At 48.5% G+C, this 17,059-nt stretch overlaps 1 protein-coding gene across 1 annotated transcript in view; it reads left to right on the forward strand.

The window, feature by feature from the left end:
- Positions 1 to 1,021: 1,021 nt before the first annotated feature.
- Positions 1,022 to 17,059, forward strand: part of Mecr (mitochondrial trans-2-enoyl-CoA reductase) — a 26,212-nt gene continuing 10,174 nt past the window's right edge. The window contains exons 1-4 of the mRNA XM_021160378.1: positions 1,022 to 1,223; positions 12,867 to 12,964; positions 13,725 to 13,856; positions 16,726 to 16,869. Of these exons, the coding sequence (XP_021016037.1) occupies positions 1,048 to 1,223; positions 12,867 to 12,964; positions 13,725 to 13,856; positions 16,726 to 16,869 (550 nt within the window). The 5' untranslated portion in view covers positions 1,022 to 1,047. The remainder of the gene's footprint in view (positions 1,224 to 12,866; positions 12,965 to 13,724; positions 13,857 to 16,725; positions 16,870 to 17,059) is intronic.

The raw sequence follows: 17,059 nt of genomic DNA on the forward strand, positions 1-17,059 counted from the left end.
TTTCATTTCCCACCCAATCTCTTTGTATGCTGTGAGCATTTTAAACGACATCTTCCTCCATGGGACCCCTCTCATAGCTGAACAGCTTGATGGTTTTACAGTGTATTATCCTGTCCACCTTAACATTCTTCTAATGTTTTGTTTTTATTTTTCTTCCCGAGACAGATTTTCTCTGTGTAGCCCTGACTGTCCTGGAACTCACTTTGTAGACCAGGCTGGCCTCGAACTTAGAAATCCGCCTGCCTCTGCCTCCCAAGTGCTGGGATTAAAGGCGTGTGCCACCACCACCCGGCTTCTTCTAATTTTTTATCCATTCCTCACAACCGTCTGAAATGAGGTATATCATTTTCATGGCATCAATGAGAAATAGGCTCCGAGTTGCGCTCACTTGCCCAAGCTAGGAAAGAGTTGCTAGGATTTGAGCCTGGTATTCCTGGTATGTTAACTCCGGGTAAAGAAGTCCCCAAGTCTTGGTAGAGCATGCCTCTAATCACAGCACTTGGGAAGCAGAAGCAAGCTGATCTCTGAATTTGAGGCCAGCCTGGTCTACAGAGGGAGTTCCAGGACAGCCTGGAACACACAAAGAAACCTGTCTCGAAAACTGATGATGGTGGTGGTGCTGCTGCTGCTGATAAAGTCTCTGTGTTGTTCTGGGGGAACTGAAGGTGAAATAATACTTTAAAAGGCCTGGCACAGTGGTATCTCAATAAAGAGTGCGAAGAGGATGCTGAGGCCAGAATGTAAATGACTTCCCCAAACACCACCCGGCAAGCAGCAGTCACAGCTTTAAGCCAGTTCCGAACTCTCTTCATTGGGTAGGCTGCTTTGGCTGGCTGTGCAACTTCTCCAGGTCTCTTAATACCCTACGCTACCCCACCCTCAATCCTGACACCAGTCCCGGAGAAACCCTACACTACTACCTGGGCAGAGAGCGAGCAGCTTCTTTTAAAGAAGGGGGCGTGGTCACGAGCGGGGCGGGGGCAGGCTTGCTGTCGCGGACGAATGACGTAGTCCAGAGCGCCGGATTCTGCCAGTGCTGGAAGCAGCATGTTGGTCAGCCAGCGAATGACAGGGGCGCGAGCCCGGGCACCTCAGCTTGCGGGTCTCCTCGAGGCTTGGTACCGCCACGGCCGGACCACATCCTCCTACTCCGCTCTCTCTGAGCCGTCACGGGTGCGGGCGCTGGTCTATGGCAGCCATGGGGATCCAGCCAAGGTCGTCCAGTAAGAGTCGGCGCCACCACCGGGGAGGGAGCTGGGGTTCCTGGAGGGTTTTGAGGCGGGCGGCGGACTGCCAGGAGAGGACAGGGTCCGAGGAAGAGGGTTCTGCTGTCCTACAGATGCCGAGACCCCAGGGCGTGCTTGCTGACCCGACACCGGTGCTTTCCGGCGGCCAAGGACCCGCGAGGCACTGGTGCCAGAGTTTACTGACCCATATTGGTTTGAGGATTGTGGCAGTCACTCCTTTGTCTCAGTGGATGCTTCCGACTATTTGTCACAGCAACAGTCTGGGGGTAGTTATTGGATTTTTTTTTTTTTTCAGATGAGAAAAGCGAGGAATAAGAAAGTTAAAGTTAACATTTGCCCCAAGTCACCCAGCCAGTGAGAATAGGAATTTGAACATACGGTCTGACAGCCTACCTAGATTCTACTTCTGTTTTTAAATAGGAGATTATTGTTTGCCTTTCACAGAGGCCAAGGGGCTTATCTAAAATGATACGGCTAATTAGTGATTGGAATAGGTGCCGGAATTCACCTCTTTCTAATGCGAGTCTCCTTCCACCAAGCCATGTGTGCATCTTGGCCTACTTATGACGAGTTGTTTAAATCCAGCTTGATGGCATGTGATCCCAGCACTAGTGACACAGAGGCCGGCAGATCTCTGTGAGTTCAAGGCCAGTCTAGTCTACATAGTCAGTTCCAGGATAGCCAGGACTATAGAGAGAGACCCTGTCTCAAAACAAACAAGCAAAAAGGAGTTGTTTCATAGTCCCAGGATGCTGAGGTAAAAGGGTTATGAGTTTGAGACCAACATGGGTTGCATAATGAGCCTTTGTCTCAAAATACACACTCACAGTAAAAATACATAAAAATTTAAAAAACATCCTCAAATACAGTTTAGGGAATGCGCATGGTGTGTGCCTGTAGTCCCAGCACTTGCTAAGGGAGGAAGATTGTGAATGTAATGCTAGCCTGAACTACATATTGAGACCCTGCCTCAAAAACAAACAAAAAGTGGACAAGTTGGGCTTACCAACATGCATCTTATTATTATTTTTTCTTCCCTTCTTAAGGTCTCCCTGTATGGTTCCAGCTAGCCTGGAACTTGTCGAGTAGACTTGGCTGATTTGGAGTTTCTAGTGATCCTTCTACCTCTGCCACCCCCAGCCCCCAGCACTGGGACTGAAGTTGCCTGCTTCTAATGGGGGAGGGGGCTCCTTTGGTTACATGTTTGTTTGTTTGAGATTGGGTCTTTGTAGCCCTGGATGGCCTGCCTCTGCCTCCTAAATGCTGGGATTAAAGGCGTGCAACTCCAAACCTACCCACCCCACCCCCCTTTTTAAACAGAGGCCGGGCTCTTAACTCCCAAGTGCTGAGATTGCAGGTGTGTTGCCCAGGCTGGTCTGGAATTTGTGGCCTCTCTTCCCCCCAGCTTCTCAAGGAATTTGAATTATTGTTGATATTCTTTTACATTGTTCTAGAATGGGTGTGGCCAGAGGGCCCATGCCCCTGAGTTTGTCCGAAGCTCCTCTCTGACTGTCAAAGCACATAGCTGGTACATGAACCATTACAGTAATTCTGTCTGCTGTGAATCAAGGCGTTATAAAGGCACCACAGGGGAAACTTCCGGGGCTTTTTGGTGGAGTGACATTTGTTCATTCTTATCCCTGTATGGTATATTTGTGATGTGACCTTGTCAAACCCTCAGCTAAGCCAAGTTAGGGCAAAGAGCTGAGTCCAGATTCCCTAATTCCCAGATTGGTGCTTTCACCTTAGCCCTACTCCAGACAACCTTAACAGCTCTTTTGACTGGTAAGATATGCGTAATTAGTTGGTAGCTCACATGCAGAAATTATGAATTAAGATCCAACAGAATTTTATAAGAGGATATTATAGACATAGAGGTTCAGAGGTTGACTAACTTGTCTAAGATCAAACATCTTGTATTTGATTTTAAGAGAGGGAGAGGGAGAGAGAGAGAGAGAGAGAGAGAGAGCTCTCAGGAGTCAGTTCTCTCCCGTCATCTTTAGCGAACAGGTGATGGAGCTCAGGCTATCAGGTCTGGGCATCAGTACCTCTGCCTGCTGAGCTGACCCATCAGCCATAAGTTGTATTTTGCTCATAGGGAATCAATCATGTCAGGATAGACACATCCCTGGAGATTTTGCTGCAGTGAGCTGATAAAGTCCTTATGAGCAGGCCTCCATTTTCAGAAATGAACTCAAACAGAGAGCAATGAGGTGGTGCTCCCAAAGGCTCATCATTTGTGTTCCTTGCCAGCCTGCTGCAAAGCACCTGCTCCTGTCATGTTAACCGAACCCAAAGCTCATTTCATTAAGAAGTTCGCCTTTTATTGCGTTCTCCCAAGGTGATGAGGAAGGCTCGGCTGGTTAAACAGCTGTGTGCAGTGGCCTCCTGATTGGTTTCCTGTTGGAGTGCCAGGGAAGCTGGGAACAGCCCAGTCTGTCTACAGATGCCTCCAGGAAAAAAGCCAGCAGCTTTTGTCTTCTATGTAGACTTCTAGTTATTTCCCCAAGTTCAGAGCATTCTCTTCAGCCTGGATTCACAGCTCAGTCTGTCACCTGTGCTACATTTGGAAACTATTTCTGGGCTCTGCCTCTAAAGTGCTCAGTAGGTCTGTCGCGGCCTAGGGTGGCCATTTATTTACGCTTTTCAGGCCTCCCGGTGACTGATGCCTAGCCATTGTTGAGAAGCAATGCCTACGGATAGATGGCCAGGCAGTAGGGATTGTTCCTGGTCTGGCCTGACCTTCCCTTCTGACTCAGATTCAGACAACTTTGCATGTGGGCTGAGGCCAGTGACTGAGATTCCCTTTGTAGTCCTGTGTGAGGTTTACAGTACCCACAGCCACCAAAGAATCAAATGTTCCTTTCCCATCTTAATGTCTGGGCATCACTGGGTCTGGTGACTGATCATGAAACTATCCAAAATCCAAACAATAGTTCCCAGACAGGTGTGTTTTGTACTGTGGGCCAGTGCTCTGGGAGGTGGGGGGAGAGAATGGGGAAAAGTATGAAATCAGGCGGCAGAGTCTTACAGGATTCTGGAAATTTCAGAGGTGGCCATACCCACTGTTCTCTGGGCAGACTTCTAGATTCTGTACCACAGAGGTCTGGAAACCCAGATGTCCTTTTCTTTCCTCCTCCCTACACCCTCCTGCCCCTCCCCCATTCTACAAAGTGTTCCCTCAGAATGCTGCTCTCTTTAGTGATAGTATGGAAATAACTCTCATTTATTGTATACCCACCGAGTAGCAAGCATTGAACTAGGTTCTCTCCATAGAGAATTTATTCAGATGGAGCTGGGGTTGTAGCTCAGTATAGTGCCCTTGCCTAGTGTGCACAGGGCCCTGAGTTCAGTCCTAGGCATCACATCAACATCATACAGCTTGGCTCACTCAAGTTTAACAGATGAGGAAGCTGAGCCTCAAGGACACTGAAAGGTTCTTGCCCAAAGGCCAGCTAGGGCGTTCCTTCTTAAAGTACTTGATGCTTGTTGGAGGAGTCCCCAGTACAGAAAAAGGTTGGAAGAAGGAGTTACAATCATCTGAAAGTTTCCCCTCCCCCCAGGGAAAGATGGAATTTAAAATTAGGATTATGATAGCTTAAAAGAGTAAAATTATAGGTCATTCAGTGGCCCTGAGTTTTCTGTTCTTTGTGAAAAGGGCAGTCCTGCTCTGGGACAGGGGAGATACCAGTCTCTGCCTTCTTCCTGGTTCCTGCATCCAGCTGGTATGGTTGCTCATGTCTGTAATCTGAACACTTGATGTGGAGGCAGGAGCATCAGGAGTTTGAAGCCAGTCTTGGTTACATAATGAGTTTGAAGGGAGCCTGGGCAGTCTCAAAACACCAAAAGAAACCCCTGCTCCCTAACTCTAACTGCTTAACCTTTGGGCACAATACCCTTTCTGGCTTAAAGCCAGGTTGTGTTGGCAATGCATTCTCATTATAGAATGCTATTCGTTCTTAAGAGTTCTTTCTACGCTTGATATCAGTGTTTAAAACAAACATTCTGCAGGTAACTTGGATCTTAAACCCGAACTGTAGTATCTTTTTAAATTGGCGTTTTGGTTTGGTGCTCTGTTGAGGGCTCCATCTTAGACTTTTTCATAGTCAAAGATGAAGGAAGTGTTCATAGTGTTCATTGATAAGGAAACTAGACAGCACTGGTTCTTTGAGAAGTAGGTGCTGGGCCCTGAAGATTCAGAGGCAAGTGATTTATACCTTTGCCCCCAGGAACCCTCCCTCTGGTCTAGTCCAGGAGGTGGGCCACTGTAGCCTAGTGGGATAGGTGTTATGATGTGTTCAGAATGTAATGAGTGTCCAGAAGAGGGGTACCTGATCCCCTCCTCCTGACCTTGGGGAGTCAGACTGGCAAGAAGTCTAAGCCCCATGGGAGATTAAATAATATTATGTGAGAGGAATGTCCTAAGCAATAGAGGCTGAGTGTGCAGAAGCCCTGAGGATCTTGGGGCCTCATGTTACCTGGGAGGCATTTGTATAGTAACTGACCCAGAGGAGAGTAAGCCGGGGTCATGGGATTCACACTCACTGTGGACTTCATGCCGTGCACCACTGCCCTACTTTCTTCCTAGTTGCCTCAGAGGTAAAACATGGCAGGCACACTGAATCCCACAGTAGGTTAGGAGTTGTCCCTACATCCTGAGCCTCTGGGAAGGAGATGCTGTCACTCAGTGCCACTCCAAGTCACATTCCTATCTGTCTTATCACATGCTTCGTGGCCTTTCCCACTCAGGGTGAGGACAGAAGGGCCCTCATTTCAGAAGCAGATGAACAGATGACAAAGTCATACTAGCTTGAGAGGTTTTGTTGAGGTGCAAGAGCAATGGCCCACGTTCCAATCCTTTCTCTACTGCAGTTTCTTGGGATGCTGAAGCAGGAGACTTGTTTGAGCCCAGGAGTTAAAGATTGGGCTGGACAACATACTAAGACCCTCAAAAAAGAAGGGGGGCCAAGGGGCAGCAGGAATTCAGACCCATCCCTGTATTCCTGTATGTCCTTGTTTAATGACCAAAAGATGAGTCCCAAGAAGAAAGTGGGCAGGATCACCTTGAGGCAGGAAAGCCAGAAGAGGCCCAGCAAGGCTGGTGAGTGACAAAGAGCTCTGGTCCCTAAGAGTCCAAGACTCCTTTAACTCTCCACCAGCTTAGGCCACTCACACACCCTGCTATGGTCAGGAGCTGAGGAACCATCTTCCTACCACTTGCAACTTGTGTCCTGCTTGTTAATTAGTAAAGTCTCAGCATCCTAAGCTCTTCACTAAATCACAGAAGGCGACCTGCTAATCATGAGGGCTACATACAGACTTCAGCAACACCACAGGAGGTGTCAGTCACCTTTGCCCAGTGCTATATGAGGGCACACATTCCTGCCTCATGTGCTGAGCAGATGGGGAGGTCTGTTCGGTGATGTGCTCTCTCAGTCAGGTCTGACTAAAATTATTTGCAATGATGGAGTGAAAGATGAAAGAACAAATGGCTGCTGATTAAACATGGGAGGCAGGAAAGAGCGCTCAGCAGAGCTGGCCAGTGTCTACCTTACCCAGCAGATAGAACTGAGCAGTCCCCGGGGACTGGGATCTTTCTTTCCCCTCTCAAAAGGCTCTTTCTTCTGCCAGCTTTTGTTTCTCTTGTACTTGATATGGCATCACAGGTGTACAGCCTGAGCCTCAAAGGAGCCATTGTGACCTTATCCAGCCTGGGATCTGTCAGCTGAGACAGTGGCAGCCCTCGACATTGCCTGGCGCCGTCATCAGACTCACAGGGGAAAGACCCGAACAGTGCTGAGAGGTGACTTGCAACACAGCCAAGTTGTGTTTGGGGGCCTCAGTTGAGCTCTGCAACACAGCCATCGTACCCTTCGGTGAATTTAAAAAACAAAACAAAACAAGTGGAACAAGGATTGCTATCGTGGCACCGAAGGGAGGGCCGGGTCCTGGAATTCAGACCCTTCCCTGTATTCCTGTATTCCTGTATTCCTTCTAGTCTCCGCAGCAGTATCCTTGACGACACTGTTATAACTGTCTGCAGGCACAGTGTCTGTGGTATTGATGGCATTCCATGAGGGCAGGCTGGGGCTGGTCTTTCCTGATGAGATGCAGCTGGACCAACACAGCTCACCCCAGGAGGGAAGCAAGTATTGGGCCTGCCTCCCACCACCACCCACTGGTGTCCGCGGCTTCCACTTCCCAGACTCTAATTTCTGCCCTGCCTGTCTCTACCTACCTTTCTGCTCTCCTCTGTGAATCTCTGCCAGGCTTTCCAGGAGCCAAATGAGACCAGGGATAGTTTTCAGTCCAATGTCCTATCTACTCTTGAGAGGTAAGCAGGTCTGTGAAAATCATGTTCCAGTCAGGGGTTCCTCTACTGCAGGACTTCTCAAAGCCTTCATGGTGTGTTTGCTGACCCTTAGGAAGGGGGCTGGCAGGGAGTGTTCCTCAGATGTACTGAATCCTAGGGAAAGCTGATGTCTCCTAGGAGAATCCCCAAGTCTAGTTTAAGAGCAAGTCTTGCTGCTTTTGTTTCAGCCAGCTAACTTAGTTTCTCTGAACGTCAGCTTTCTCCCTTATTGAAATTAGCATGATGTGATGCCCAAAGCATGAGCACTGGGGAGATAAGAAACCTGTAGATGCAGATTGACAAGCTTGGGAAGACTCAGTTAGCTGTCCTTTTGTTGTCCAGCCTGGTGGCCAGAGGTAAGGTTTAATACACAGTGGGCTGGCAGCTCTTTATGTCTAGCCAGAGCATAGTCTGCTGCCCATCCCCCAAGTCACCTCCATCAGACTTCAAATATAGCACCTTTCTGCCCACTGCCAGTCCCTCCATCCCTTCTCTGTTTGCTCAGCCAGGAACCCAAACTAAGTCTGGGAGCCACCACTCTTAGGCCACGTTCTCTCACTGGAGATGAGTTTGGACCTAGATACTTGTTAATCACCAAGGAGAGACTAAGCACCTCCCAACCCGCCCCAGCACGCCCACGCACGCACGCACACACACACACACACACACCAGATGATACAGCATGCCCGAGTACACACACACACACACACACACCAGATGATACAGCATGCCCGCGTACACACACACACATACCAGATGATACAGCATGCCCGAGTACACACACACACACACCAGATGATACAGCATGCCTGAGTACACACACACACACACACACACACCAGATGATACAGCATGCCCGCACACACACACACACACCAGATGATACAGCATGCCCGAGTACACACACACACACACACACACACACACCAGATGGTAACTAAAAAGGGTTCTGGCTTCTGAGTCTGAAGGATCCCCAGACTCCTTTCCATAGTTCCCAAGAAGCTCTGAAAACTGAGGGTTTGGAAGGAAAGCAGATTGTCACTGTCTGTTCTTCTGGTGTGAATATTCATGCCTCTTGATGCAGGAGTACCTGACTACAGGGCTGCCCAGCCCTCCGGAATATAGATAATTCTGGAGGACATCAGATCCCAAGAACTCCAGAAAAGAGATCTTGAACCTATGCCTTGATCAATTAAGAAACATACATGGAGCCAGGCAGTGGTTATGCACACCTGTAATCCCAGAATTTAGGAGCCAGAAATAGGCGGGTCTCTGTGAGTTTAAGGCCAGCCTGACCTACAGGGCAAGTTCCAGGACCAACAGGACTACACATAGAAAAACACTGTCTGGAAAAACAAAACAAAAAAAACACCTATGGAACTACTTCATAACCCATGCAATGATCTTAAGTGGTATAGTCACCCCTGCTGCCTAGCAGAAGAAGTAAGAAAGTGACCATTTCCAGCGGACAGCTCCAGGAAGAGCTGCAGAAGTAAATTTTGAGCTGGGTCTTGAAGGCTGAATTGAATTTTTCATTTCACGGAGAAACTGTGGCAGTGAAATCCTTGCTAAGGAAGGAATGTGTAGAAAAATGTGCAGGAAAAAAGAAAAGCTGTATCTAAGCAGCTTGAGCTCCTGGGCTTTGTCAGCTTACAAGAAAAGCCTGGTTATTTGTCAGGATGCAGGAGAAGCCATGGGGATAACTCAGAGGCAGCTAGTCTGCAAACCTGCTTGTTCTGGACTGGACTTTGCTTTGGGATACAGACTTAATGCCTAGACTCTCAGAGAAGTACCACGGATGGCCTCCCAAGGCGGTCCACTGGGGAGACCCTGGCAGTGCCAGCACCCTCCTCTCTTCCCTCAGCCAGTGCAGCAAGGCCAGGTCAGGTCAGGGCTCATTTCACAGCTTGGGTTGGAGGCTTACCAGGTGGCTTCTTTTACCATCTGAAGGCCAGGTTCAGATCAGATCAACCACCTACCACTGTTAGCAGCCTGGGCAAGTTATTTACCTCTTCTGTGCTTTTGTTCGTCAGCTATAAAAGCAGAACAATAGTCTGCAAGCTATTGAAATAGGGTGGAAGCTGGCCTGCCTGTAAAGCACTTGGCAGGAAGCCTGGCTGGTGAACACTCAGAAAGCAGCAGTTATTATTATAGGGAGGACCTCCTCCCTCCTCCAGCTGTACACACACACACACTCACACACACTTCCTTAGCACTACGATTCTTTTGCAAAGCCTTTTTGTCTGTACTTGTCCCTGGTGTCCCACTCATTTCTGTGGAGAGGGTTTTTTAATCACAGTGAGACCTGGCTTTTCTCTGAGTCCAGCGTTCCTAGCTTACGTGTTTATGTTCCCCAAGTTCTCTGAGGTTCTTGTAGTCTGTCAGGACTTCCAAACTCACCTCTAGATGTTGGTGTGCAGCCATGTAAATCAGTGTCAGCTTTGACTCGCCAGTGTACACTTCAGAATCTCCAGGAACTGTGCTCTCTAGTAGGCATGGACTGATAACACATCCCCACAGAGGCCTTGCGTGTAAAGCTCTCAGCACTGAGCCTGGTGGAGAGCAGACTTGTAGAATATGCCTCTGTTGCTACTATTAGTATAAAACATTACTTGAAAAAAAAAATCACACTTTTAGCCTAAGATCATGCCTTAGGTCTAATTAAAAAGGTGAGATTATGGAGGAAGCAGGTGAATTACCTCAGCTTAGTGTGAGGATACTGTGACACCATGCTAGGAGCCTCTGGCTGGCAATTATATATGATTCTGCTAAGTAAAAGTGAGGAAAGTATTACTTTGTAGATACATTTGCGCAGAGAAGCATTGCAGACTTGAAGCGTTAAGTTTCAGGAAAGGAAAGAAGTTTGCAGTCATTGAAAAGTCACAGGCACTCACTGCAGTGATCGGAGCTGTCTAGTCAGCAGGTGTTCTGCCTCGTTGCATGTCATGTTGACACAGGCTGTAGTCAGCTGAGAGGCGATAGCCTCAATTGAGAAGTTGCCTCCACAAGCTCAAGCTATAGGCAGGCAAGCCTTTAGGGCTTTTTCTTAATTAGTGATTGATGGGCAGGCCCAGACTATGGGTGGTGCCACCTGAGAAAGTGATCCCTGGGTGCTATAAGAGAGCAAGCTGAGCAAGCCAGTAAGCAGCCCTCCGGCCTCTGCAGAGATGACACGGCTCTGTGGCTAAAAGTGCAGATCTCTCTCACAGAGGACGGAGGTTTGTTTCCAGTCCCCGTATCAAGCAGCATATCACCCCCTGCCACTCCATCTCCAAGGGCTTGGACGCCTCTGGCCCTCACAGACCCCTGTACTGAGCTACACAGATAAACACGCATGACTTTAAAAGAAAACAACAAAGAACATTTCTCTTGAGCACTGGCTGCTCTTGCAGAGGATCTACGCAGTGGCTCACAAGACTGCAACTCTAGTTTGAGAGGAACCAGCACCCTCTTATTCTAAACAATTTTAGGATAAAAAGCTTTAATCCCAGCACTTGGGAGGCAGAGGCAGGCAGATTTCTGAGTTCAAGGCCAGCCTGGTCTACAGAGTGAGTTCCAGGACAGCCTGGGCTACACAGAGAAACCTTGTCTCGGAAAACCAAAAAAAAAAAGCTCTTCAGTTTTTTTTGAGACAAGGTCTCAGTACAGAGCACAGGCTAGCCTCAAACTCACCATTCTTTGCATCGGCCTCCCACGTACCCGAATAGGGGTATACCACTAGACCTAACCCAACCAAATAAAACTTTTTTTAAATAACAACAGTTCCCTCAAAGTCCCCTGGCACGTCTTTTACATGTGTGGGGTGTATGTGCTTGCAAGCGTGTGTGGATGAGCTAGCCCATGCAGGCATGTAGAGAGGCTAGGGGTTGACACTGAGACGGCTTCCTCAGTTGTTTCTTCATTTTCAAGACAAGGCTTCTCACAGAACTTGGCGCTTACATTTTCACTAACCTGACTGATGGTGGATCTGTCTTTCTCTGCTTTACCTCCAGTGCTGGAGTTACAGGGACTGGCCTAACTACCGTGACATGAGTGCTGAGGACCGGAAGTCTGGTCCTTGTGTTCCACACAGAACTCTGAGAGCTGCTAGAAGGTAGACAGTCCAACCTTCAGCCCAAGTAGGCTAGCTCAGAGAAGAAATATGCCAGAGCCTGACATCAAGGTCTCCACCTATACTGGCTAGTTTTGTGTCAACTTGACACAGCTGGAGTTATCACAGAGACAGGAGCTTCAGTTGAGGAAATGCCTCCATGAGATCCAACTGTAAGGCATTTTTTCAATTAGTGATCAAGGGGAAAAGGCCCCTTGTGGGTGGGACCATCTCTGGGCTGGTAATCTTGGTTCTATAAGCGAGCAGGCTGAGCAAGCCAGGGGAAGCAAGCCAGTAAGAACATCCCTCCATGGCCTCTGCATCAGCTCCTGCTTCTTGACCTGCTTGAGTTCCAGTCCTGACTTCCTTGGTGATGAACAGCAGTGTGGAAGTGTGAGCTGAATAAACCCTTTCCTTCCCAACTTGTTTCTTGGTCATGATGTCTGTGCAGGAATAGAAACCCTGACTAAGACGCCACCTGCACATCCTTTCTAAGACCCCAGCCCAGAAGGGCCATCTCCCTGGGGTGTGAGTCACAGTGAGCAGACACTTCACAGATACAGAGGTTCTCTTTCTATCACCTCACTCTGCAGTAAGGGAAATGTCACCTTTGCCCATGTGTGTTGGAGCCAACAAAACAACACATGGACAGAGGACAGGGCTGACCGAGAGTTTCTCAGGTATGCTTCTTTGAAAGAACCACTTGGGATACCCTCACCTGCTGATGCTAGTTCACGCATCAGCAGTGGCTGGATTAATAGTGAGTGCGGCCCGGCAGTGGTGGCGCACGCCTTTAATCCCAGCACTTGGGAGGCAGAGGCAGGCGGATTTCTGAGTTCGAGGCCAGCCTGGTCTACAGAGTGAGTTCCAGNAAAAAAAAAAAAAAATAGTGCACCACATGATTTTTAGAACCAAGCAGGTTGTGGAGAACCTAAGGCCAGGCCAGCAGAGGCTCACCAATGCTTCTGTTCCTGACACTCAGAGGATACCAAGATTGATCCACTGCAGTTGGTGTGAGCCTGCACTCTGTGCTGGTCCTCAAAGCACCTCCTTTCCATCAGAACCAGATTCCTAGGCACACAGCAATTGAGGCATGTTGCTGACCTACTCTGGGGAGACAGTTTGAGCAGAAGATACTTCGTCGTCTTAGCTACTGACAATGTCTTTCTGTGCTTAGGCTGAAGAACCTGGAGCTCACTGCTGTGGAAGGATCTGACGTCCACGTGAGGATGCTGGCAGCCCCTATCAATCCATCTGACATAAATATGATCCAAGGTAACCTTGCTCTCTGGAGCTTATGGTAATTGGCTCAGGTAGAGTATGAAGTGCTCAGGATTAGCAGTGCCTGTCCTCTAGAGGAGCAGCATGCACAGTCTCGGCTCCTCTCTGGCCAACCTCTAAGCATGACACTCTGTGAGTTAGGTGAATTGTAGTGGTGGGAGGCCTACCCTTCTGAAGAGCCTGTGACATGCTAGACTCCTTTCTTACTTGAGTTTGTCCTTGTGGTAATCCTGTGCCCAAAGAGTTTTAGCTCCTACATAGTTAAGGAAGCAGAAGGCCAGAGCTTGGTTAAGTGGACAGCTCATGAGGGCAGGGGCCCGATAAGCTCAAATGTGAATGACCACAAAGTCTATGCCCTCCAGAGTCGCAACCGAACCTGACAGTGTGACTGTTGTTACTTTCTGTTACCATGATAAAACATCATAACCAAAACAAGTTATAGAAGAAAGTTTTGTTTCAACGTATGGTACCAGAGGGTTTCTGCAATGGCAGGGTGCAGGCAGCAGGCACAGAAGCAGGGAACTGGGAGCTCATGTCTTGAACTCAAAACATTGGAAATAGCAAGCATTGGAAATAGCACAGTGCTTTGAAGACTGAATTCTACCCTCATCAACACACTTTCTCAACAAGACTACACCCCTTAGACCTCCCCAGAAAGTGTCAGCAGCTCAGGATCAAGTGTTCAAATACATGAGTCTGCAGATGACACTTTTATCCAAATCACACATTTGTACTCTGACTTCTTCTCTCCCAGGGAACTATGGCCTCCTTCCCAAGCTGCCTGCTGTTGGAGGGAACGAAGGCGTTGGGCAGGTGATAGCGGTGGGCAGCAGTGTGTCTGCATTGAAGCCAGGAGATTGGGTGATCCCAGCAAATGCTGGTTTGGGTAAGTGTCCCCAGGTGTGAGCAGCCATTTATTCTTCCAGATCCTAGACCGCAGATGCATACCCACTGGCTCGGTGCAGCTGAGCAGTGTGGGATTCGTTGTTAGTTAATAGGCTACCTCCAGCATGTGGCGTTGAGTCCTGTTTGTTGTGCTCTGGAGGGACATAGCGATGTGGGCATCTCCTTGGCTCGCTGTTGATTGGAGCTTGGAGTATATGATTCCGTATATCCTTGCCGTAAGGTTAGATGCAGATTACGAGTAAGGTTGGTCCCACTTTCCAGAAGGCTCAAATCTGACTAAAGTGTCAGGAAGGAGGGACCTCAAAAAAGGGAGTACCCTGAAGCCACAGGAAGCAGAAGTAATCGTGGCTGTTCTGACAGAGGTGTTTGTGAGGAAACTCCAAGTGAGACTGTGGAAGAGAGTCTTAGAACAAGTCCCTGGTAGGAGAAGTTGTTAGGCAGAAATGAGCCAAAAGGCATTTCCTGTGGAAAAGGTAAAATGAGCAAACACCAGGGGTAGTTTGGGGAATGGAAAATCCAGTATGTGGCCTCAGCCAAGGATTTGCCTATGGAGAGGTTACATAATGAGAAAGAAGGCTCCAGAGGTGGAGTGGGGTACAGTCCTAAAGAGCCAAGCTAGGATAGCATTTCGTGTATATATGGAAAGGAGTCATTAGCGTGTTCTAGAGTGTTCTGCTTCTTAGCTCTTACGTTTTCAAGGCACATCCATTATCCAGATGGATCTTCATGGGAGCCACAAGAGGATAGTGTTCCCAAAATGAGTGAGGTGGCCTAAGGTTAGAGACACTCCCCCCAGAGGATGAAGTAGAGACGAAAGGAAAGGATAAGAGAACTTTAATAAAGTAGAGGTAGAGAGATAGTGGGAACACCACACAGCCAAAGCAGAGGGCTGGCGCCTCTCAGCCTTGTCTGGTGAGGCCTTTATTAAGGTGAGTGTGGAAACTGCTGAAGAAATAACCCACATTTTGTTTCTGTTGGTTTTCCCACCCCCACCCCCTGCCCCTGCCTCCGGAGACAGGGTACACTAGGCTGGCCTCAAATTGAATCCACCTGCCTTTTAAAAGATATTTTTTAAAGTTTGTGTTAATATATTTAAGTATTTTGCCTGCATTTGTGTACTTGTCAGGCTGTCTGCCTCACAGCTGGGATGCCGGAGCATGCCACCCAAGGAAAGCAGAGTACAGTCCATACTAGGGGTTCCAGCCTGTGTTCTTCCAGGCAAGAAGCACTGAGATCTGGGACGGATGTTGTGGTTCTCAATCTCCTGTGTACCCAGACACTGCTAGGGACCTCGGTGGTCCAACGGTCTGCCCTTCCCCTACTCACCAGGCTGGAAAGGGGTAAACAAAGGCCTCCCCCCATGGCAATCCTCTGTGAGAGAGACAGTCCTTACTTATCTAAACTGCTTTATTGTTATGGCAGATGTGAATGCATACACCTTAATCAGGGTTAACCCGGGATTAAATACCTTTTGCAGGACGGGATGACCAGGAAGGGAAGCTCATTGGCTAAACATTTAGGCCTATCTAGACACCTCATTAGCATGGAGAACTCTAGGTTTTATGCTCAGAGGGGTGTCGTGGTTACTTGCTTCAGGACAGGTAGACCCTGGCCAGGAACTGGTTATAATGCCTGCTTTTCTCAATTATGAGGTTTTCTAAGGGAGTGGGGGAAGGTTGAACCTGCTTCAACCTTACAGTTCTTCTGTCCACACCACAAGCATGCAGTGCCCTTGGAGGCCTGTCTTAGTTAGGGCTTTACTGCTATGCACATACACTATGACCAAGGCAAATCTTATAAAGGACAACACTTAATTGGGGCTGGCTTACAGGTTCAGAGGTCCAGTTCAATTTCATCAAGGCAAGAACATGGCAGCATCCAGGCAGGCATGGTGCAGGCAGAGCTAAGATTTCTACATCATCTAAAGGCTGCTAGCAGAAGACTGACTTCCAGGCAGTTAGGCTAGGGTCTTAAAGCCCACACCTATAGTGACACACCTACTCCAACAAGATCACACCTCTAAATAGTGCCACTCCCTTGGCCAAGCACATTCAAACTATGACAAGGCCCAAAGAGGATGTTTGATCCCCTGAAACTGGAGTTATAAAGTTGTGAGCCATCATGTGTGTGCTGGGAAGTGAACTCAGAACATCTTGAGGAACAGCCAGTGCTCTTAACCATGGAGCTAGCTTTCTAGCCCATTGCTTTTAGTTTTTAACGTCAGGGTGGTAAAGGCTGTCCAGTTTGAGATAGCAGATAGCTGTCTACATTGACTTTCTCAGGCTTACTTTTTAGCCTTGATTCTACTTTTGGCCATGAAGGGACACTGTGCTACGTTCACTGTCATTAGTTTACTCTCCAGTGTCAGGAGCAGCTTGAGACCCTACTCTGCTTTGTTTGTTCATGTTTACCAAGTAATGGCGTGTAGGTGAGGATTGCCTATGGTAACTTTAATGTTTGAGACTTGAGGCTACCTCCCCCGCCCCCTGATTCCCTAACACTGGCCCAGTAGATGGCAGACAGTATCCACCCAGTTCAGTGTCTGAGGATCTGAATCTTGGGAGACAAAGTTTACTCAGACTCAAACACAAAGTGGGGGAGAGCCCAGTGGAGTCTTGTCTCCATGTTTCCCATAGACTCTGTCAGGATTCTTTGGGCTATGACTTTCAAAACCTAATTTAAATTGCTTTATTATTTACATCACCGTGCATGTAACTGTTCACGAGGACATGAACACCATGAGCTTTGCTCTCTCCTCCCAAGTCTGCTCTCCTCGGTGTCCTTGTATCAAGGAGAGGGGCCTGGGTGTGCAGGGCTCCTCTCTCACTACCCTGTTCATCCTGATTCAGGAACCTGGCGGACTGAGGCGGTGTTCAGTGAGGAAGCACTGATTGGAATCCCTAAGGACATTCCTCTCCAGAGCGCTGCCACCCTAGGTGTCAACCCCTGCACAGCCTACAGGATGTTGGTGGACTTTGAACAGCTGCAGCCAGGTAGGAACCTACAAGCTGGGGGAGCAAGCCAGGGTCTTCCCACTGGGGTGCACCAAAATCCTGGCTCAAAGGACTTGGGGACTTGCTGGCACACATGGTGGAGAGAGGGGCCCTGGGGGCAGTGACAGGCTCTAACTGAGTGGCTCTTGTTTGTTTGTTTGTTTGTTTTTTCGAGGCAGGGTTTCTCTGT

This window comes from Mus caroli, chromosome 4 (assembly GCF_900094665.2).
Source record: "Mus caroli chromosome 4, CAROLI_EIJ_v1.1, whole genome shotgun sequence".
Taxonomy (NCBI): domain Eukaryota; kingdom Metazoa; phylum Chordata; class Mammalia; order Rodentia; family Muridae; genus Mus; species Mus caroli.